We start from the raw sequence: 21600 nt of genomic DNA on the forward strand, positions 1-21600 counted from the left end.
TTGAACACAGTTTGAGGCATTGTTGAGATCCCTAGAGAAGACCTGAGAAGAGAAACATGCAAACTCCGTGGAATATTATTTTTTTAGGTTCATATTTCGTGTTTTGCTCTATATCTGTCATCTACCTGCATGTCGCCCTGACAGACATTTGATGTGCAACACCAACACTGGTATTGAGTCATACACAGGGGTGGGGCATTGATCTTCACAACGGCAAAAATAACAAACTCAACGTATATACATAGCAACGCGTATAACACGGTTTTCGCTCGCTTTAAATGTATATTCACACGATCTATTACATAACTTCGTTTATTCCCTGCGTTATTTTCCCTCTCCGTTGAAATTCAACAGGAGGCTATATTGATAGCACTTTCTGCACGACATATTCGCTGCTTTTGAAAACCGACAAGTTGTCGTGGTCAGATTAGCGGTGTTTACTCTGTAAAATTGCCTAAACATTTCCACTGAACGCCACGCTTTGTGTTTGCAATCCACCCCTTGCAAACTTCAACACAGTAGTGCGTACTATTGCGAAGCTCTATACTAGATGTCGTCAGACCCGAGGGGCGGAGCCAAGATGTCGCAATCTTACTAAGAACAGCATCATCGAGTCAGGCTGGTGTAACATACTGAGCATATTAGACGTGCCCAGCCGAAGTGAGATTGCAGTCAGACGGTCAGGCTGAGGGTCCACGTCTGATTTGTGATCACATTACTAAAAGGACATTTATTTCGGCAGCAACAAAAGACCAACTAAAGGACTACTTTTTCATTTCTGTGCTGTCACCAATTCGGTCGCGTCCTCTAGTTAAACTTTCTTCGGACAATTCCTTGTGTGTCGTATCGCAAAACTTACAGTTAAGTTCGTCCAACAACGTTTTATCAAGCTTTATTTGTCCGATACTCGCCGTGAAAGATTTAAAACTATATCCGACCGCCAAAGGACGTTATACCAACAGTGAAAATCAAGATCCAAGGAAATATTGTCCATGCAGGACGCGTTCATTCAGCGGGAATAAGGAACAAAGACATCCGTGCCAACAACTCAAGATCTCTTAGTGTTGCCGCCAGACTCACAAGTATCAATCTGCTCAATCTCCAGGACAAAGAAAAGGACAGAGTACGCATGGAAAAAGTCTAAATGTGCACGAATAACTGCAAAACACTTTGAAGCCGGAGATACTTTTCAAATCATCTACTGTATAAGGCACGCGCCTCCTTTCAAACTGACTCATATTTATTCTGCATTCATTGGAGACGACATTTTCTTTCTTATGACGAGATTTAACAACAGCTGACAGTTTCCCAGTGCTCATTTCATAATATTGTATGTTTTTCCCCGGTGGAAATGTTCTCTGACAAGTAGACACAACTAAGTGCGCCTGTAGTTTTCATTGTTCTGTTTTGGAGAGGAGCGGGTCCTTTGTCTAAGCAGCGAGGTAAGTCCTGCAAACCTTTAAGCGTCACATTAACCTCTAGAATCACTATTTAGTACAACCAACCAAGAGTCCTTAAGATTAGTTCAATTATTGATCAACTTTCCCATTTAAACGATTATTGAGAAACGCTTTGTGGTTAAACTTTACATGGAAAGTGATGCAGCGCATGTTGTTTGAACCTTGTCAGCTTGGATAGCACATCATATCTCTTAAGCATTTTGAGCATATTACTTAAATCGTTTATTCAGATGAGAATACTACACTACAAATTGGTGTAGTGGTTTACGTTTATGCTAAAAACCGCTCGCTCTGGGGATGTAGGTTCGAGTCCGACGTGACCTGGGTCAAGTTCCGAAACCTCACGCACGAGAATGTTTAAAAATAGTCTTCTAAACAAAAACGAAAAATACTACTATTTTTAATAGAAAAGGTTAGTTTAAAATGGTATAGTGGAAGAAACTAGGCTACGTCATTGTATGACGTATGCTTGAATGTGTAATAACTTAAAAGCTGTATGACTCACAGGCGCCGAGCAGCATTTCTTAAAGAACTTGAGTCAGTGTGATAGAGCAACGCTGCTCATCACATAGTCATTCAACAGTTTTAAATTACCTACTTCCATTACACAATATTAACGAACCTCCCATTCTTGTTAAGTTAGTTAGTGTTAGATATTATCCCGCGGTTACTCAGTGTTGAAGTGTGGCGCAATAATCAAATGCTGTAATTTTTATCAATTTTCCTTTTCACCTTTGTGCATAGACTCTTCATTCTTCATCCAATCAGCCTTTATGGTAGTTAAGTCATGCTGTCACAAGGTCATGAACTTACCCTGTCTTGTTTTTGTCACAGATGAGTATGAACCTGTCAACTCCTACACCTCCACTGCGACTGAAGCGAGTAGACTTTGAGGACTCTCACAACACTGATACCTTCAAATGCAAGCGCCGCAGACTCAGCCAGCCTCCATCCCCGGGTCTCGCGCCCTGTCTTCGCCCCCTGTCACAGAGCCTTGAGGAGCCGGGGTCAAATAAGCACCACGTCTCACGTATTGGGCCCTACATCCTGCTGGAGGCCACAGAAGGAGCTCAGACGTTCAGAGCGGTTCATCAGGTCACGGAACAGGAGTACACATGCAAGGTGAGCATAGATGCTTCATTATAGTGGATTTAAAATAGTTTCTGTTGATGTAATGAGGGATCAATAATCATCTTGTTTTGGTATGTTGCCACCAGGTGTTTTCCATTAAGAAGTATCACGAGTTCATCGCACCCTACACACGTCTGCTTCCACACAGCAACATCTGCAAGATCTCAGAGCTGGTGCTCGGGGAGGCCAACGTGTACATATTCTTCGAGCGTAACTATGGAGACATGCACTCATATGTGCGCACCTGCAAGAGGCTGCAGGAGGATGAGGCAGTGCGCCTGTTTGGCCAGATGGCAGCCGCGGTCGCGCACTGTCATGAGAACGGCGTCATTTTAAGAGACCTTAAACTGCGCAAGTTCGTGTTCACCGATCCACAGAGGTCAGTAACTTAGTATTTCATTCTTTAATTACTAGCTAATTAAGTCAAATCTGCTCTTGGTAGTAGGGATGCATAATATTAAACGCCAGCAAATATTACAAATATGTTTTTGCACAGTATTAAATTTAATTTGAACATGCTCATTTCCCATATTTTTTTCAGTTACCCTAGTTGTTTAATGGTAACTAAATGCTATATTTTTTTAAAAAGCATTAATAATTTGATAACATTGTTAAAGGTAATCTTTAGCAAATTTTAAAATTAATATCCATTTTTTTTTGCTAAATTTAATTGTAGTATTTAAAATGACTATTGGTTATTTACATAAGAAAAATAATAAGTGGCTTATTGGTATTGGACGGAATTTTAATATTTTTATAGTCATTGTTTAGGTATAACAAGATGACTCCATAAAGGTGTTGTTAAATTAAAATATATAGTATAAAAAAATATATCAACTAATATATTAAATGTATAAATGAATTAAAGATTAATATAAAATAAATAGTTAAATTAGTTAAAACATAGCAATTTAAAAATAAAACGATGCATTTTTTTAAAAGTGTATAAAATATTAGATCCACACTAATTACAACCTGCAGGATTTGCATAGGTTTTACCTTGTCTTGCTCATTTAGCAAATATCTTCTAGTATTTTTAACGCAGGAGGAAGTTATCAGGTGGCTGATAGATGCTCTTTTGTTTCCTCAGAACAAAGCTGGTCTTGCAGAACCTGGAGGACTCCTGTCTTCTAAACGGGAATGACGATTCGCTGACAGACAAACATGGCTGCCCGGCTTACGTCGGCCCGGAGATCTTAAACTCACGGCACTCGTACTCAGGGAAGGCTGCCGACATATGGAGCCTTGGCGTCGTTCTCTACACCATGCTAGTAGGACGTTATCCATTTCAGGACGTGGAACCCACAGCGCTGTTCAGCAAAATTCGCAGGGGTGCGTTCACCATCCCGGAGACTCTTTCACCCAGGGCTAAGTCACTTGTGTGTTGCATGCTGAGGAAGTCTCCCTCGGAGAGGCTTGAGGCTGGAGATATACTCTTCCACCCGTGGCTCCACTGTAACAACCTATCCCTCGTCCAGCACTCCAGCACCAGACACTCGACAGATCAGGTGGTGCCTGATTTTGAACCAAATGAGAATGAAGATTATTGAGCTGCTTCATTCTGTTTACCCACAATCAGGGGGATTGGACTCCATGGAGGAAGAGAGATTGCCTCGTAAGGTATGCAGAGTTCAAGGGCATCAGTTGGAAGAGATTCCAGAAACTGTAACAGTACTGTTTTTTTACCTTGCGAGGGACTGCTGAGGTGTTCGTGATGGGCCAGAGACTGAACTTGTAGTCTTTACAGACAGAAGTAACTGTTTCTTACCTCTGAAAATATCCATTTGTGGTGATCTCTCCAAGAAAATGACACCGGAGGACAAAAAAAATGCTGCTTTCCTAGCAGACGTTAGTTCATGGCACAGCTTCGTTCCTGAAAGAAAGTCATGAGGCTCGAGCACATGATTTTAACATCAGTATTGTCTAATCAGTGCATGGATTTCCCATTGTAAACCCATGTTTTGTAAATTAAAGTACCTCTAACTTAATTCCTGGTATACTTGATGCACACTTTGTGCCTTTATGTACTGTTTACATATTTTTGCAGTGGAAAACACAGATTTGACTATTTAAAGTGCCTTTTTTTTCCAGAAAAACAGCCAATGTTGTTGGACTTGTTGAAGTACCAAAGATTTGAGTTTTTCCTCCCCCAGTCTGAGCTTGTGTATCTGCAACGGGTCAGCACGAGTGCTCATGTTTCCTTTTCATGTGAAGAATTCAAAAGGGTTCTGAGTTTTCTGCGAGTCTCTTTTGTAAATGTCTTTCCATCTGTTAAACTATGTATTTGTGCTGTAGAGCAGGTTTAACCCTGAAGGGATGTGGGGCAAATCGTGCGCCACAGGAAGCATCCATATAATGGTTTAGAGGTGTGCCTGCTGAGCGAAACAAAGGCTTTACATACGTTATCGTCTGTGATGCCTGCATGCAATGCTTTCACCCTTTTTTCGTTAAAGTACCTGTCATTTTGTAGATATCTTTTTGTTACTAGCGAGAAGTGGACACTACATTTGTTGTTGTTTCAAAGGTTGACGTACCTACAAACAAGTATTTTGTTGTTGCCAGTACAAATAAAAAGAAAAAAAATCAAGACTGCATTGTTACTTATTTCTGATTCATTATGAGATTTGGCCTGATTAATGATGCACAATCAGAACAAAGAGCAGTACTTTTTTTTTTTTTTAATCTCAGCAAGGTGTTGTAATAAGAATGTGTTTTCTGAAGTAAAAATCGCAATCAGTGCACATTAAGTCTGTAAATATTTATTTGACATAGCATTTTGAAAATAACAAATGTTCTTTAAAAGAATATTCATATAAATGTGTTAAGCTGCCAAGAAGGAAATGTTTATTTCTCATTAATGCATAAATCTGCATCCAATGGGGCTCATCCTTGATTTGTTTTTTAGGATTATTACTCAAAACATTAGAAATAGATTATTAGAAATAATCTATGAAGTTAAGAGCAAAAACAATCTTTCTGCTCGTATCCTGTTCTTATACTGGTTTGCACAAGCAGATTTGATGTGATACATCAAAACTCTCAAAATTACAAACATAGATGGGTCACAGTCAAATCTAAAACAGAAAAGGAATTCAGTAAGATTGCAACTTCACCACATATGGCCAGATCTTCAAGAGGCCCTCCAACACATAACAGCAGACAATATGAACTATAGTGCTTATCATGAGTAAGTGTTATTTATTCAAGCCACAGCAGAAAGACTAAGCTACAACACTGAATCTGATCAGACAAATTCATTCACTATCAAGCTATATGTCAAACGGGATGTAATAAAGTTAAGAAACAGACACTGACACCCACTCAAAGTTTATAGATAATCAATATCCACAGAACCATGTTAGATCTACAGCTATAAACACATCAGCAAACAATATCAAGAGTCAAATGTGTCATCAGACAACGAAAAATAAGTCACCACAAACAAGTCTTCATGGAAGAAAGCAGAACTGCAATGTTTACTTCACGTTATACACCTCACAAATGTTACGAAATCCAAATAAAAACCAGTAACAACAAATAAAAGCTTTATAAGAACTAAACTTTACAGACCCATCATGGTTTTCCTTTCACATATTTATTAGCTTTGGGGGCGCAACTAAAAAAGGAAGTTGATCCATGGGTCAAGACACCAATAAATCTACTGGGCGATGTTTACGCTGATATCTGTTTAAATACTTTTTCCTGAGGCAAGAAAGTTGCAGGAAAATATATCAATCCTACAAAACAAAGTGACACTCATCCATTAACTTCTACTGTAATTAATAGAGAAAAAAATCAGGGGGATGTTGATATAACAAAAATGAGTTTTAAGCATGGGCCTCACAAACATGGAAACTCGAAATAACATTTAAATGTGAACTATGATTTACAATCTCTTAATTTCATTTAATGCTCAAAATGCCTTAAAACTTAAAATAAGCTTCAAAAATAAAAAATTAAAGCAGTAAAGGACAACCAGAGACAGAAGAAAAGGATGTTGAAGGATGCCACCTAGTGGAAATACTGATGTACAGTTCTTGGAGCCATAAAAACTAGTGGAAATAATGAACATGAATAAATGAATGCGGTTTGAGTAACAAAAACAAAACAAACAAACAAACAAAAAATACCCCGGGGAGGGAGAAAACAGACAGGGAGAATAACCCTTATATACTTGCACTCAGATAAAATTACTTCTTTGGAAATGTAAAATGGCAAGTAAAAATATCCTAACATATCACACGTTCCCACACAAAGGAACATTAAGAGAATGCAATGGAAAGTATACAGAAAAGTAAAGGAAAATGCTTAAGTGCAATGAATAGCACTCTCTGGATTAACACATCTCTTCATTCTTAAGAAATGACCAACAACATATAAAATGGAATAAGAAACAAAAAAGAATAACAGCCAATTAAAACTCAGGCGCGAGATGCTGGCTTCAGATGACAGGGAGGAGGGCTTCATCAGGCACACAATGCACCATACCTGTGGAAAGACCCAGCAATCCATCACTGACTTCAAGGACACAAGCTGCTGCTTGTCAGTCTGGTAATATCAGAGTAATATGGTTTACAGTTACACTGCAATGTTACTTTTGGCTGTTGGCCCTCCACTAGCAAATACACTGGAACCACATGATTTATTTGCAGTCATTTGTCTGTCAAATCTGAATGATGATAACGCAACAGCCGTGGGTGTTCATGATGCAGTACTTCCTAGAAAAGTGATAAATATTAACGGTGTAGTTTGCATAGTTCCTCACCTCTCTTCATCCATGTTGCCCTCTTCCTCTTCCTCATAGCTGCCCTCATCTAACTCCAGATCCAGTTCAGTGCCGATGCCAGAGTCTCGTGGAGCCATGAAAAGACTAAAGGATCCCAAACACAAAAATTCCGAGCTCAGTTGGGTGCTAAAGACACTTTTCTTATTATTAGCCATGTTAAAAACAGTTGTGCTACTCTGTATTTTTGTGGAAACCATATTGCTTTTTTAGTTTAAAGTTTAAAAGAACAGCGTTTATTTTAAATAAAAATCTTTCGTAAATTATAAATGTATTTACTGCCACTTTTGATCAATTTAATGCAACCATGCGGGAAAAAAAAAAGTGTTTTTCCACCCCCACATAACATAATACGCTATGTGTAATAAAATCATTGCCTTTCATTACTGATTTGCTTTCTACCTGACATAAAGATTCTCACCTGACAGAACGGCATGTGAAGAACACAATCCTCTTCAGTCGTTTGTTATAAAAGAAGTAGTTGAAGGACCACAGGTTGCCTTCTTCCCCATAAGGGTCGGAATCCAGATCTGGATTGTAGCTGTCACAGAATGCAATCAGAGCTTACTTAATAATTTAGTGCTGTATCATTCAAACAAATACTATTCAAAAGCATTCATTAAATTTTAGGCAAGCCTGACTGAACACGGATTTTAAAAGCAGAATATCTACCTGTATATGTCACATTCAGCAAGGCTGATCTCCTTGTCTAGAGCCTCCCATAACTGAGGCTGTAGGTGACTGTACACCTCACCCGCAGCAGCAGACAAACTGCTGTTCACTGCATTAAACACCTGCGGAAATCATGAATTATGTTTTACAATAATTTTATAATGCCCTATTCAATATATATAAGAACGAGTGCATGTGTTGTTTCAGAAATTGTAACAATTTAACATCAAAATTACCCAATTAACACTGGGCTCCTTGCTGAAATCGTGGCCTTTGGTGCGACTGAAGTCGTAGTCCGGCCGGAAGGATTCATTGAGAGTGGCGATCAGGTAAAAAAGCGTCTTTCTGCTGCACTTGTCTGAAAGAGGACCCTCCCCATCATCCAAACTCTGACTCAGTCTGAAAGTAAAACATATTTCAGTATGTGCAATGACTTTGTGGAAGACATGTATTGTATTGTGTGTAAGTGAGGGGGTACCTCAAAAAAAAGATGTTGACTTACTTGTTGGGGCTGATTCCTGAGCTCTGCGGAGGAGACAGAGCCTCCAGCACATGCGGTTGCCCCTCCTGACAAAACTGCTTAAACATCTGCTTATCATCACCTGCCATCTTACAGGAGTAGCTCTCAATACTACAGAAACATCACAGCGGTGTCATTAGAAAACAAATGCTTCAAATAACACTCTGACAGCAGAACAGTGTGAATAACATGCTTTACTCAGTTCCTCTTTAAATGTTCATATATGTAAATGTTGTATATAAAACCAAGTATTGATCACTTACCGTCCAATTATCTTACAATCTCCCGTTTCAATAGTGAGCAGACTGTTTATGGCCTCAAAACCTGAGTTTTCCAGGAGCTTCATGGTCTATTCAACTTTATTAAATATACTGACAGAATTGCAATTACTCTTTACAGCCGCTAGATGTCAGTTTCTTTGATAAACAACCATCGGCCTGTTATTCCGCCGTTACACCAAACCAAAACAATGTTTAGCACGTTAGTTTGGAGAATATACGGCTCAAACAGAAATATATCAATAATAAACAACTAGCCAATACTGGGTTATAACCAAATAACCACTAACCTCGATTTCTCCTACAGAAGCTCCTTTAAAAACGAACGGCTCTCTATTACATTCAAATGTTAAAAAAATAAAAAATAAGCCACCCTTGCAGATTCTTACGACCGCGTAAATAATCTTCTCCGGTTGCTTAATGTACTTCTATGTCTAATAAATATATCTTCCTTTTTACTGTGAAATTTCCAATACCTGCCATTAAACAAGCTAAAATTTAGAGGGAAATTATGCATCCCAGCTATTGAATCAGAACTTGAGGAGAATTCCAAGGCTTATAAAAGCCTTAATCCTCGGTTTATGGTTGTCTATTTGTGTGGAGGAATGACAACAGCAGAGGACGAGTGTTTGTGTTGCCGTTTTCGGTCGCAGTAATACGCAGTTTTCTTTTTCCTTTTTTTTTTTTTTTCAGTCAGGATGTCATAGTGATACAAGCGTTTCATGTTTACCGCCAACTGCTGGCTTGGGGTTTAATGGCGCTTCTCTTTTTCCCTAAATCATAACAAAGAAACTTATAATATAATTTCCGCGAGGCTTGCAATGACGAAACATCAGTGATAAAGCATCAAAATCATGGCAAAACAAATTATTTATTTTTTACAAGCGCATTCGTATACTTTTGCATTTCTGAATTTAAATATTCTTAAGCTGTAATCGTAGTGCATGTTTTCTATTGTTGTGTGCATCTAAGAAAAACATCTAGAGACTTAAATGACACACTTAAGGATTTTAAAGGTCATAAAATATAAGTTGTTAAATACTTAGCATTTACATATTATAATGCTTACTTGATAAACCCTGTTAAAAACTGAAACAATATTTTCTCATAAAGACATTTTATTTACAAAGGTGGTTTTGAAGAGGTACAACTCATCTGAAGACAGACGCCGCAGTAAAGATGACATTTTCACATCCCAGTCCCTTAATGCATGATGACACTCAATTAAGGTGAATAAAAAGAAAGAAGACATGGATGGCCATGACATTTCCAAAGAATACAAAACATACAGGTTAGCAAAGCTGAAGTATTTTCCCTGAGAACACTGCTTCATATTTACATGTTTCATGCAGAAATGAAGAAAGGTGAGCAATGACCTTCAGCTATCTGTCAGATCATCAAAGAAGAGGACCATAAAATGTTTTGCCTAAACTAAATCAAAGGTAAGCAAAAATGACCTGTTAAAACAGCGCTGATAATGATGTCCAAAGAACATTTAATGGAACAAATACATGTGACTCAAAAAGAAGACTAAGAAAGGTGTGGCCTTGATGTGCCTCTCTAATAAAAAGCAATTTTTCAGCATACACAGTACACAACTGAAAACTTCCTGTCTCTGTAACACATGAGTGATAGTGCTATAACAACGTCCAACAAAATCATTATACCTGAAGCTGCCTTACAATGGCTTGTTAATAGCTGCAACAGCTAAATAAGATTTTTTCCTCTTTTTTTGACAGTTTTAGGAAGTCAACTAAAAGCAAACAAGAGGACAAGACCTGTACAGCACAACTAGTGTTTCTCAAGCACTATTTGATGAAGAAATCATATTTACATTGACAAGAAAAAAAACTAAAAGAAACATTAAAACAGATCGATTAGAGCTTGAAAGTAAAAAGTCTTAATTTAAAATGCTGTGGATCAAATGGTGTCACAGTCCTTTCAAATTCATAGTGGCACTGTTTTTGTAAGAAAACGGATGACATCCCTCATGTCTAACTGTCAATCATTTCTGAGAGTTCTAAAAGAAGGTCGTCCTCTCCCTTGCCCGAATCCAATTCCAAGTCATCCTCAAGCCGATCGTCAGTAAATTCATCTAACAGGTCTTCAAAGTCATCCACTGATGAACTGGTAACAAGAGGAGCACGACCAGTAGTGGTGCTGGACCGCCGAGAGCGCATGCTGGGTGTTTTGACCACAGGGCTACAAAGGAAAAAAAAAAAACCACAAAACAGAAGATATATAAAAACGAAGTAATTATGTAAATGAATATTACTAATAATTCATTATACTGTGTGCGTGTATGTATATATATATATATATATATATATATATATATATATAAATAAGGGATGTAACAAAACACATTCGTACTGAATTTTCGGTACGGGTCTTTCGGTTCAGTACACATGTGTACCAAATAAATCGTTAAATTTTTTCAGGACATTCAGACAATAAATGCCGTCTTGGTGCTCTTTGACATGGTCACTGTATAATCGCCTCACTTGTTTAAATAAACAAATTTATGCCACTCAAAATAAATAGTAATTGAATTTAAGTTTTGGCTCTGTTGTTAACTGGAACCTTGTAGTGATGTAAAAGGGCTCCCTACAGTTTAGAGCAGAAGCTGAGGTAGATTTTTATCCCTAAAGCCTGGCTCACACTACAGGATATCATTAAGATCATCAAGCCAGAGGGAGCGCCTCATGTGATCTCATGCAGCAGATCGTCACTGATATTTGTTTACATATGTTAGCTAGCGTGCTAGCAGCTTTCTGCACTCACCCGGTGCATTCAAAACTGAGGCGATTTCACTCCAGCGCTTCTCTTTCTCCTTACAGTTGTGATGTGTTTTCAACACATTATAAATGTCAAGAAACAGTTTCCTCTGTCTCCACTATCCAACTGAGCCGTACATCAGCTGTTTTGAGGATTGGCTGTGAAAGTACTGATGTAATCATATAGCCATCGCCATCATCATCCTGATTTAAACCCTAAATATCAAACATGTCTGATATTAATCGGGGCTGCCCCGATTTGTGTGCGAGCAGATCGGGAGGTGCAAGATTCGAACGGTGAACGCCTCACATTACCAGATAATCCAGGCCGAACATCGGCACCGATCGAGGTGCTCGACAAGAAGTTTGCTCTGATTCTCGGGAGGGGAAAATCGGGGCTAAATCGGGCTAAAAATCCTGTAGTGTGAGCCAGGCTTAAGTAAATTAACCATAACTGAATTTATTCACCATTGTTTAATTTAAATAAAAATAAAAAACACAATTTGAACAATGCGTTTAGGTTTTTCTAAAAACTTTCTTTCTATAGCACATTTAGTTTTTTCTTCTGCTGTTCCGAAACCATACCGAACCATGACGTCAAAACCGAGGTACGTACTGAACCATCATGTTTGTGTACCGTTACACACACACACACACACACACAATTTATTATTTAAAAAAAGCATTATGTCTGAAACACATGAGAACAATTTCCATACCTTTGGGGCGGCGGAACAATTTCAGGAGATGTAGTACTGGCGGGCTCAATGCAGTTCACAGGCACCATCTGAATATCCACGGTGTTGGACTGAACATCTGGAGAGGTTGGTGACTCCACCTAAAAGGGTTAAAAAAAAACAAAATAAATCAAATCAAACTATATTCTATATTTTTTCTAATACAGTGACGCACCAGACTTGCCTAACATCTTTATTTAATTAATAAATAAACTCTTACCTTAAGCTGCTTGTTGGGAATAACCAGCGAGGAAGGTGTTTGACAGGCAGTGTTAAGAGGTTTCACTTCAGCAACAGCAGAGTAAACTTTTGCAGCTTTCCTCTTTTGGGTAGGCTGGGCTGCCGGCTTTATTACTGACGGCTTCACATTCACCTTGGGCTTCACTGAAATGCAGGCAAATGCAATGGATTGAGTAAGCCTTTTGGAAAAGTTATTCGTTTACATTTCTATTTTATACATACAGACACTTTGTTATTACATAAATGTTAGTACTATTGTAAGCATCGCTGTCATGTAGAAAGCATTACTGTGTAGAAACAGAAGTTAAATAAACTGTTAAAGAGAGATTGAATATGATCATCAATTGATGTTAAATTCATACCCTTGGTCTCTGTTTGAATAGTTCCCTCAGCTAGCTGGACAGGTATCACAGGAGAGGTTGAGGGCTTTGGTGTGTTTGATTGAGTCGGTGTGTTCGTCGATGGACTCCTGTCTCCAGAGTGCTTGGGTGAGCTCTTCTGGGGTGCTTCTGGGGCAGCAGGGAGCGGAGAGCTCTTGAGTTTGAGGGCAATCCGCTGTCTCACAGTAGTTTGTGGTTGGCCAGAGGGTTCAGAGGCTGGCGGCGAGGCAGCAGGTGCAGACTGTCCTGCGTCTTTCTGGTTGGTGGAGGTGACCTGCTCCTCCTGCAGCTTGCGGAGTCTCTTCTCTCGCATGATCTCCTCAAATGTTTTTACTTTAATGGGCTCACTGGTGGGTTTACCTTTTCCATTTGCCTACGAGTTGAACGGAGCAAACAATTATTTGAGAAACAATAATATTTAGGTAAGCCTGTTGTTTTGTGTTTATCTTACCTCTATTGCAGGTTCTGGTTTCTTCTCAGGTGCATCTGGTTTTGTCTGACCCACAGTGCATGCAGCTGCTGGAAAGAATTAACAGCTATGTGAACACTTTGGGCGTATGAGGCAACCATTTCAAACAAGGAAAACATGAATGTGTCCGACTTACATGAGTTTTTATTAATGCGTAGAATGCGCCTCCTTGGAGGTCCATTTGACTCTGCTTCAGTTGAGGTCGGGGTTTTATCGTCTGTGGTCTCTTGAAGCTGTGCCTGCATCCGGGCTGCCTTTTCCCTGCGTATCTCCTCCAGCGTTTTTACTCGTACCTCCCCAGCTGCCACAGGAGCCTTGACCGCAGCTCCGGCAGTGGAAGGTCCTTCATTCCCCTCTGGGCTTCTAGCTGTTGTGCTCACTTCCTCTGCTTTTTTTCCCTGCATTTTTTTCTTTTCATGAAGCATTTCAGAGAAGGTCTTAACTTGAGGTCCGCCAGCGGCTTTGACACTTTTCTTGGATGGGCTAAGCTCCTTCGCCGGCACTTCTTTCACAACACGCACAACTTTACTGGTGTTGAGGTTTCTGGCTGCCTTCTCTTGCCGAATCTCCTCAAGGGTTTTTATACGGATATCTCCAGATGATTTAGGCTCGCTGTCAGTGCTAGACGGGGCGGCAGTCAACCCAATTCTTTCACGCACTGGTTTCTGAGCTACAAAGAGATCAGGAATAAGAAATTATGAAAAAGATACAAAAGACCCACACAACTACAGCTGCCACAATAAACAAATCTTTCACCTTTCTGTGGTAGCACGTCTGTGGAGGATTCAACAATTCCACCGAGACGTTCAGCAAGGCGTCGTTTTAAAGGTAGGTCTTCCTCCACAGGAGCATCTTTAATTAAATGACAACGTCATCTTTCAGTTTTTGTAAAAGTTGTAAAAGGGGTCGCAGAAACATAAATGTGAAGCAAACGGCTTTCATAAACTTACCTCTAGCCAAAATTCTTTTCCCAAGTCTGTCTGCAATTTTTCTTTTTCCAATTTCATTAACAGATGAATCTGCAACAGATTTTAAAATTATTTAATGGTTCGATACTGTAAAAAAAAAAAAGTTTTAAAGCCTTATGGACCACTCACCAATGCTGGCATTGTTAACTTCCAGACGTGAGAGAGATTGAATGTTTTCCTTTTCAATAGCAGTGCCTTTGTTTTGGGCTGAGCCTTGCATGGTGGACTGTCCTGCAAACAAACCAAAAGCGAATATTAAAATGATCCACCAGATGGCTTAACAACAAAACTTACCCAAATAAAATAGTGCTGAGGATTCATTTACCAGATTTCTTCAAACTTGCCATGAGTGCTTTCCTCAATCTGATCTCCTCTAGTGTCTGGATGCCAAAGTTCAGCGAATCATCTGCATGACATAATGATTAAATAAAGCTCCTAATAAATAAAAGAAAATATCAACAGAACATGGAAACAGTCTTTACTTTTGCTTGTGATCATTTTTCGGGGTGATCCTCCAAGAGATTCATCTCCTTCCTCTGAGAATTGATCTGCGAATATTGAAGTAAAAAGACAGTGAGTATTTCTAGATGAGGGATGCAAAACTCTGCAGCCCATAACTCCAACCCTAATTAAATGCACCTGAACCAACTAATCAAGGACTAATTAAGGGTTGGAATCAACCAAGAACGGGATTGGACAGCCTGTTCAAGTTAAAACTTCACAGAAATGTGAGCTCACCATCCTCATCGTCGTCATCGACAGGGTTGATAACCACTGGTGGATGGGTGGGGCTGGGGACATTCTCTTGGGTCTCAGTTCTAATGACCCCTCTTAACTGCGGGTTAGTGGGGTTTGCAGTGGGCGCAGGGACTTGGTTGACTTGGTCCTCGATTGGGGTCTCTTCCTTCTCCTTTCGCACTACTTGTCCTATTTAAAAAAAGACAAAAGGGCCAGTTTATATTAGAAAATTATTTAGACCGGTATAGTTCAAATAACTGTGAAGACAACAAAATACCTTTGTCTGGGGCAAAATAATTCCCATCGATGACGCGTGGCTTCTCATGATGGAAAGCACAGTGAGGTTTCTGGCAGCCAGCCGGCTGGTTCTCCCAATAGCATGCGATTTCCTTGCGGTTTTTCTATAAAAGTATTAACAGGGTGGATCATTATTGAGGTCCCATTTGAGAAACAATGGAAGGATCTTAATAGAAAGAGGTTTTGGAATTGGTCACAAACCTTTATTTCCATATGGCGAAACTTGCAGATGTTACGGAAGCACCTTTGCTCTTGCCACTGTGTGCAGACCGTCTCGCTACCCCTGGCAGCATCACAGTGTCGAAAAGGGCAGCTGTCACCCTTAAAAGGCAAATCGCAACACCAAAAATTAACTTTTAATTATGATCATCATCTTTTTATGTGCATGTGTGTGTATATAGTGTGTGTATTACATTTCATCACATTACTTTTCATATTAAAGGGTTACTCCACTCCAAAATTAAAATTTTGTCATTATTCACTTACCCCATATCGTTCCAAACCCATAAAAGCTTCGTTCATCTTCGGAACACAATTTAAGATATTTTGGATGAAAACCGGGAGGCTTGTGACTGTCCCAAAGACTACCAAGTAAAATACACTGTCTAAGTCCAGAAAAGTGTGAAAAGCATTGTCAGAATAGTCCATTTGCCATCAGTGGTTCGACCGTAACATTATGAAGCAACGAGAATACTTTTTGTACGAGAAGAAAACAAAAATAACGACTTTATTCAACAAGTCGTCTCCTCTGTGTCTCTCCAAATCAGCATAGCATCATTTTGGAAAACACCTGCTGAACGCAAACTGCGTATGCTCTTCTATGTCAGCCACGCCACAAGGATGCACTGTTTTCTTTCAAATCGAAGCGTAAATTTATGTTCAACGACTTGTTGAATAAAGTCGTTATTTTTGTTTTCTTCTCGTACAAAAAGTTTTCTCGTCGCTTCATAACGTTACGGTTGAACCACTGATGGACTATTCTGACTATGCTTTTCTGGACTTTGACACTGTTAACTTGGCAGTCTATGGGACAGTCACAAGCCTCCCGGTTTTCATCCAAAATATCTTAAATTGTGTTCTTTGGGAGTAAGTGATTAATGACAAAATTTTCATTTTGGGGTGGAGTATCCCTTTAAATCTTTATTTAAAATGTACTGTTTTATTTAGAATACATATCTAGATATATACATATATAAAATTTTATATGTGTGTGTGTGTGTGTGCATACAATACACAGCATATGATTATTTACACTTTTTATTTTACCTTAGTACAGGTGGAATAGTAGTAGAAGTAGCAGTCATCTCCTTGCATGGTCATTCTGGCACGAGTTTGTAGTCTTCTGGATCAGGAGCTCTTCAGTGATGCTGGGATCTCGTCCTGGACTCCTGCGACAGGGTCTACGTGAATCTCCCTATTTAGAGTGTTACAAGCCTATTCATGCCCCTGTTGATCCTTTCAGTTTTCACTTTCACATTCTGTCCTGAAAGGTGCAAAATGGTGGCCGATATTTAAATACTTGAGAGAAAATGCGTTGCAAGAACTTTGTTCACCTGCAGTGGCTGAGATGTTCCCTGGTGATCTCAAGCACTTGAAGGGTCGCTCCGCACTGTATGGATCCTGAAGGAACACTTGACTGATGAGTAAAGACTGAACAGGTAGAGATGGGGCAACTTTTGCCTCTCTTAGAAACTTGTTCCCATCAGACTGCTGTGTTAAAATTGGCAGGTGGTGGAAAATGTCCGTTTCATTTTTTTTTTTTTTCTCCAATATTGTTGATAATTGAGTGGTGAGGGGGTTTGGGGGAGTTTTAAAAAAATCCTCAAGCTAGATGTTGTCAAAAAAGGAGAGACGAGGGCAAAAAAGGAATTGGATATCTTGGAGATGTTGGAAAGAAAAAAAAAAGAGGGGTTCTCTTCTACGTTTCCTGAAGGCAGGTGGAAAATTTAAATGGGGTAGACTGGAACTTTAAAAAAATGCTCAATAGAGGAAAACCAAAAATCAATGGTGAGATAAAAAAGCAGCAGCAATCTTCAGGGAAGATATTTCATTATCCAAATCCAGTTATCCTCTGGAATGAAGGACAAGATCTTGAATAACCTATATTTCAAAAAAAGAGACAAAGACACTCCCCATGTGCTGAACAATTGGTTATCTGAATAAGGACAGGAACATACTATATTTTATTACATGGGATAAAATCTTAAGGTAGACTAAACATGTTTTGGATTTATATCACATGTAATTATACACAATAATACGTGATAATACATACAAACAACTTCAGATTGTGAAGACAATTTTGTATTTGAACTCATTTTGGCTCTGGGTATTGTTTTTCGAGCATGATAAACCATATTTATCAAGTTTTAAAATTGGTATTATCTGAATAAACATTTCGCAGATTTTGCTTCCGCACCTGTAAATTTAAGGTGCAGTTTACAAATTCCGCGTCTGTAAATTTCAAATATTTCAACATTTTCTCAAAAGAGAAAACAAAATAATTATAGTACATAATCTAACGTTACACACTTATAAAAAACCAAAACGAAATCACAGAGAAACCGACTTTGATTCGAATTTTTGAATTTTTTCAAAAGTTCGATTACGGTTAACTTAGATACATTTTGAATTATACCCACTGTTCAAAAGATCGTTTTAACCCCTTTTGTCATGTCAGGCCTTAAGTGTCGTATTTGGTCGGATTCATTTAACTATGAAGGTTGTCATATGAGAAACACTGAGACAAACAACGTATAAAGTACAAATAATTATTTTATGTTTAAGCCTAAAAGCTGTGTACGTGAAAGTAACACAACGTTCTATGGCTTTCGAATAGCATGTTGCTAACTTCGGCTAGCATGTTGTTAACTTTAGCACGACTGCTGCGTTTAACTAAAATAAATGAGCGATTAAATAAAAAGTTCAATCACTTCAAATAAAGCGTTCACAATTACCAGTTTAAACCGATTGGAATTAAGTATGTTCGGTTTGGTGCATGTAGACGCTCGTGGTCGACGCTCCTGGACTGGACTTTATCCTTTCTTGACTTCACACACAGGCGAACAAAATGGCGCTCGGCTGCCCAGGCAGCAAATCTGACGAACAGACTCGTTAAAGGGAAAGTTCACCAGAAAATGTAGGTGCTTTCATGTTGTTCTACACCCCTACGACTTTCTTTATTCGGCGGAACTTGAATTCTGGCGAAATTAATTCTGGCAATTAAGTCAAGCCAGAAGAAAAATATAGACTAGTATCATATTGTATCAAAAGTGGTCCAAACGAGTGCGCTATATTCCAAGTCCTACAACAGTGGTTTATGTATTTTATAGCCACTTATTTAAAAGTAGCCTATAACTTTTTTTTGTGTTACGCAGAAGAAATGTATACAGATTTTAAAGAAAATGAGAGTGAGTAAAATTATTATTAGAGTTTAGCAATTAAAATGAAGAAATAAAAAGTAGTCTCTGAGTAGTCACTGTGGGATAAAATATCCTAATGAAAAGAATACAAATACAACATTTTGTATGTATGTGTAACTGATTCTCAGTCACACTGTAGCTACAGCAACAATAGCCAGAAATGTAAAATACACAATGTTGCTCTCTTACTTTTTAATGTAGCTATTACTTTTAACTACACAAACAATACAATTATTAATAATTATGACAAAAATACAAAGAAAAATAAAACAATCTTCATATATTCCAGTAAATGCATGCAAAACTGTATCTTGTGTTTCACATTACATGCGCAGAGGCATCGTTTTAGACCGTTTTAACATCCAACAAAAGTTAGTTACCTGCTTATTTATACTACATTAGTTGCTTGGCTATTGACAAAAATGGCTAAAAAGTTAATTTTAAAGCAGAGGAATAAGAAATGACTTAACATTAACAACCACAACTATTCACAAGTGCTCCACATGCAACCATGTGTAGGCTAAAACCAAGGTATCCTGCATTTTAGATGTTTATACATTCATTCAACAAGTTACCCCTAAAATAGGCTATGCCACTGAGTTAGAAAACTTGCACTCCCTAATGTAATAAAAGTGATTGTCTGGGATGGTCGTGCTGCAGCAGAATTATTTAAAATGGCAGGGGTGCACCAGGTGATATTTGTCATTCCTCCAGTACAGCTATAAAATGAGTTAAGGGAATCCATTCTGTGATAAAGTCCATCTGATCTGTTTGCACAGAACGGACTTTTCAATGCAGGAAGAGAATTGAGAATGTTCACACATGTTGGAAGTGGTGAAAAGCCCTTTCCAACTGTTGCATAGGAGTTTGTAGTCATGGAACCATTCAATTCATCTTCTGCTCCTGTAGCAAATAAATAATTATGTATATCAGAATCTGAAGATAAATAACCATTCAAAAATTCACATAAATTAATGCAACTCTTACCAAGCATTAACCATTTCTTCAGGTGGTTGACTAAAGGGTAGTTGCCTTGTCCACAGAAATATCCAGAAAAATCATCCAGGTCTAGAGCCCATACAAAAGCACCCCCAAAGCCATGTTCCTGTAAGTATTTTATCTTAACAATAAAAAGCAGAGCTGTTATTTTTCATGTAACATAGTCTGTCAATTTAAACATAAGAGTAGTCTATGTAACAGAATATACCTTAATTTCAAAGCTCCTCAGATTGTCAAAGCCCACCCAATCACTGCCTTTAATAGAAAAAGGAACTTTCTGGTCTTCTATCCACTGTACTACCCCACCGTTTAGGAAAAGGCATATTTGAAAAAAGAAAATATTTCTTAACTTAACATAGACAAGCATTTGCAATTAATATTAAAAATATTGAACAAAGGTTTTTGTCTAGAAGAGATATTTTCCTATGAGATTTACTTCAAAGTAAGACCACAGGCCCATCTCTTGTGTATAAGGTCCAGGAGAAGCCAAGTTATTGGCTGGGGCTCCAACTCCACTCTGAGAGGAGGTGAGGATGAAGGAACGTCCATACGTGGCAAAGCCCATCAACAACTTCTCAGGAGGAGCTCCCTGGAATCTCCAGAATTTTAGCGCAGAATCCTGTATGCAAGATGAAAATATACAAACTACCCAGCAGCAAATTCAAGTTATTCACTGTCTTGAAGTCTGTGCTCATAATAAGAGTCAGTCTGCTTACAGTGTTTGAGTTGATATCCTCCTCGTCTTGGATGCCACTGTACAAAGGGCTGTGATGTCTTGCAATGCCATCTTTAAATGTATGAAAATCAAATGTCTTGACACTAATAAAGTCCAAGTACCTAAAAAAAAATGTTTTTACAATTTTGAGCTTTTTTTGTGTGCAATTTTTGTAATTGTCATAAGATAGCACTACGGCAGCTGCTGAATGACGTGTTGCTCTTACTGTGAGATCTCTGGTATATTGTAGCTCCTTTCAATAACTTCTTTCTGTGCTGAAACAGTTGCTGTTAGGATCAGTCTGGCATCTTTGTTTGATTGGCCTTCAGCTAGAAATGCCTCCAGAAGTTCTTAAGTTTCACAAAATTCATTTAGTAGGTAATTGTTTTTACTAATTTTAAGGATAAACCTCAATAAACTTTCTGCTTAAACCAAGAAGAAGAAAAAATAAAACTAAATGAAAGTATAGAACAATTAAAGCCTGTTTCAGGACAAATTGGGAAATTTTTGATGATGACATCAAATGTTTGCATCGACTTGGTTATACCTACAAAAGAGGTTCAAGTGTATTCAAATAATAAACTGTATGTGACTAAAAGGTACTGTATGTAAGATTTTGACTTTACTAAAGCATAAAAATACCATAATATGTTTGAAGATATTTAAGAAACATGCTAAGTTAACAAACTTGTTTATCTGAAAAACAGTGCTACAGTCAGTTATTCTCCTTTGAAATGTGTGTTCCGGGCCGGAATGCCGGTCTTTATTTTGGTTTGTGAAACCCGCCCACTGACAGTTTACCCAATTGTTTTTCGGCACCCCCAGGTTGCCAGTTGGCGGAAAACACAGTGTATTTAATTTCATTCATTGTCAAGTGCGCTCATATGGAAGCATATGGGTAGCAAAATTCATTTTGAAATGTAATTTGCAAAATGGCATTGCAATATGTAAAATGGCAATGCATTTCTTTATTTAAATTTACATTTTCCCATACATATGTGCAACGTTTAGTGA

General features: G+C 38.4%; 3 protein-coding genes and 2 long non-coding RNA genes across 10 annotated transcripts; 2 read left to right on the forward strand and 3 right to left on the reverse strand.

The window, feature by feature from the left end:
* The first annotated feature begins 587 nt into the window (after nt 1-587).
* trib3 (tribbles pseudokinase 3) lies at nt 588-5178 on the forward strand. The gene is made up of 4 exons (XM_042734186.1): nt 588-1442; nt 2295-2582; nt 2678-2970; nt 3682-5178. The coding sequence occupies exons 2-4, from the start codon at nt 2295-2297 to the stop codon at nt 4139-4141; spliced, it is 1041 nt and encodes a 346-aa protein (XP_042590120.1). The 5' UTR covers nt 588-1442; the 3' UTR covers nt 4142-5178.
* A 156-nt stretch (nt 5179-5334) lies between these two features.
* On the reverse strand, nt 5335-9522 carry maf1a (MAF1 homolog, negative regulator of RNA polymerase III a). Its single transcript, XM_019123041.2, has 7 exons — nt 8830-9522; nt 8549-8677; nt 8283-8445; nt 8047-8168; nt 7796-7915; nt 7357-7461; nt 5335-7079 (listed from the first exon to the last, which is right to left on the reverse strand). Exons 1-7 carry the CDS (start codon nt 8910-8912, stop codon nt 7058-7060), a joined length of 744 nt encoding a protein of 247 aa, XP_018978586.1. The 5' UTR covers nt 8913-9522; the 3' UTR covers nt 5335-7057.
* A 422-nt stretch (nt 9523-9944) lies between these two features.
* On the reverse strand, nt 9945-18545 carry zc3h11a (zinc finger CCCH-type containing 11A). Of its 6 annotated transcripts, none has more exons than XM_042734184.1 (17): nt 18408-18545; nt 17004-17070; nt 16717-16838; nt 15652-15771; nt 15431-15554; nt 15154-15342; nt 14898-14963; nt 14741-14821; nt 14545-14646; nt 14398-14466; nt 14204-14299; nt 13584-14117; nt 13430-13497; nt 12961-13351; nt 12579-12742; nt 12341-12459; nt 9945-11046 (listed from the first exon to the last, which is right to left on the reverse strand). In XM_042734184.1, exons 3-17 carry the CDS (start codon nt 16768-16770, stop codon nt 10839-10841), a joined length of 2385 nt encoding a protein of 794 aa, XP_042590118.1. In that variant the 5' UTR covers nt 16771-16838; nt 17004-17070; nt 18408-18545; the 3' UTR covers nt 9945-10838. The 6 variants fall into 6 exon arrangements, with proteins under 6 accessions (XP_042590118.1, XP_042590117.1, XP_042590114.1 ...); XM_042734183.1 differs by having other exon boundaries at nt 16717-16864; XM_042734180.1 differs by having other exon boundaries at nt 16717-16864; nt 17004-17550; nt 18408-18536.
* Nucleotides 18466-20727, forward strand: LOC122138924. Its single transcript, XR_006155902.1, has 2 exons — nt 18466-18589; nt 20346-20727. It is a non-coding gene; the product is annotated as an uncharacterized LOC122138924 (long non-coding RNA).
* On the reverse strand, nt 18869-20955 carry LOC109110495. Its single transcript, XR_006155903.1, has 4 exons — nt 20813-20955; nt 20080-20708; nt 19860-19992; nt 18869-19775 (listed from the first exon to the last, which is right to left on the reverse strand). It is a non-coding gene; the product is annotated as an uncharacterized LOC109110495 (long non-coding RNA).
* Nucleotides 20956-21600: the final 645 nt, after the last annotated feature.

Source organism: Cyprinus carpio, chromosome B11 (assembly GCF_018340385.1).
Source record: "Cyprinus carpio isolate SPL01 chromosome B11, ASM1834038v1, whole genome shotgun sequence".
NCBI classification, from domain to species: domain Eukaryota; kingdom Metazoa; phylum Chordata; class Actinopteri; order Cypriniformes; family Cyprinidae; genus Cyprinus; species Cyprinus carpio.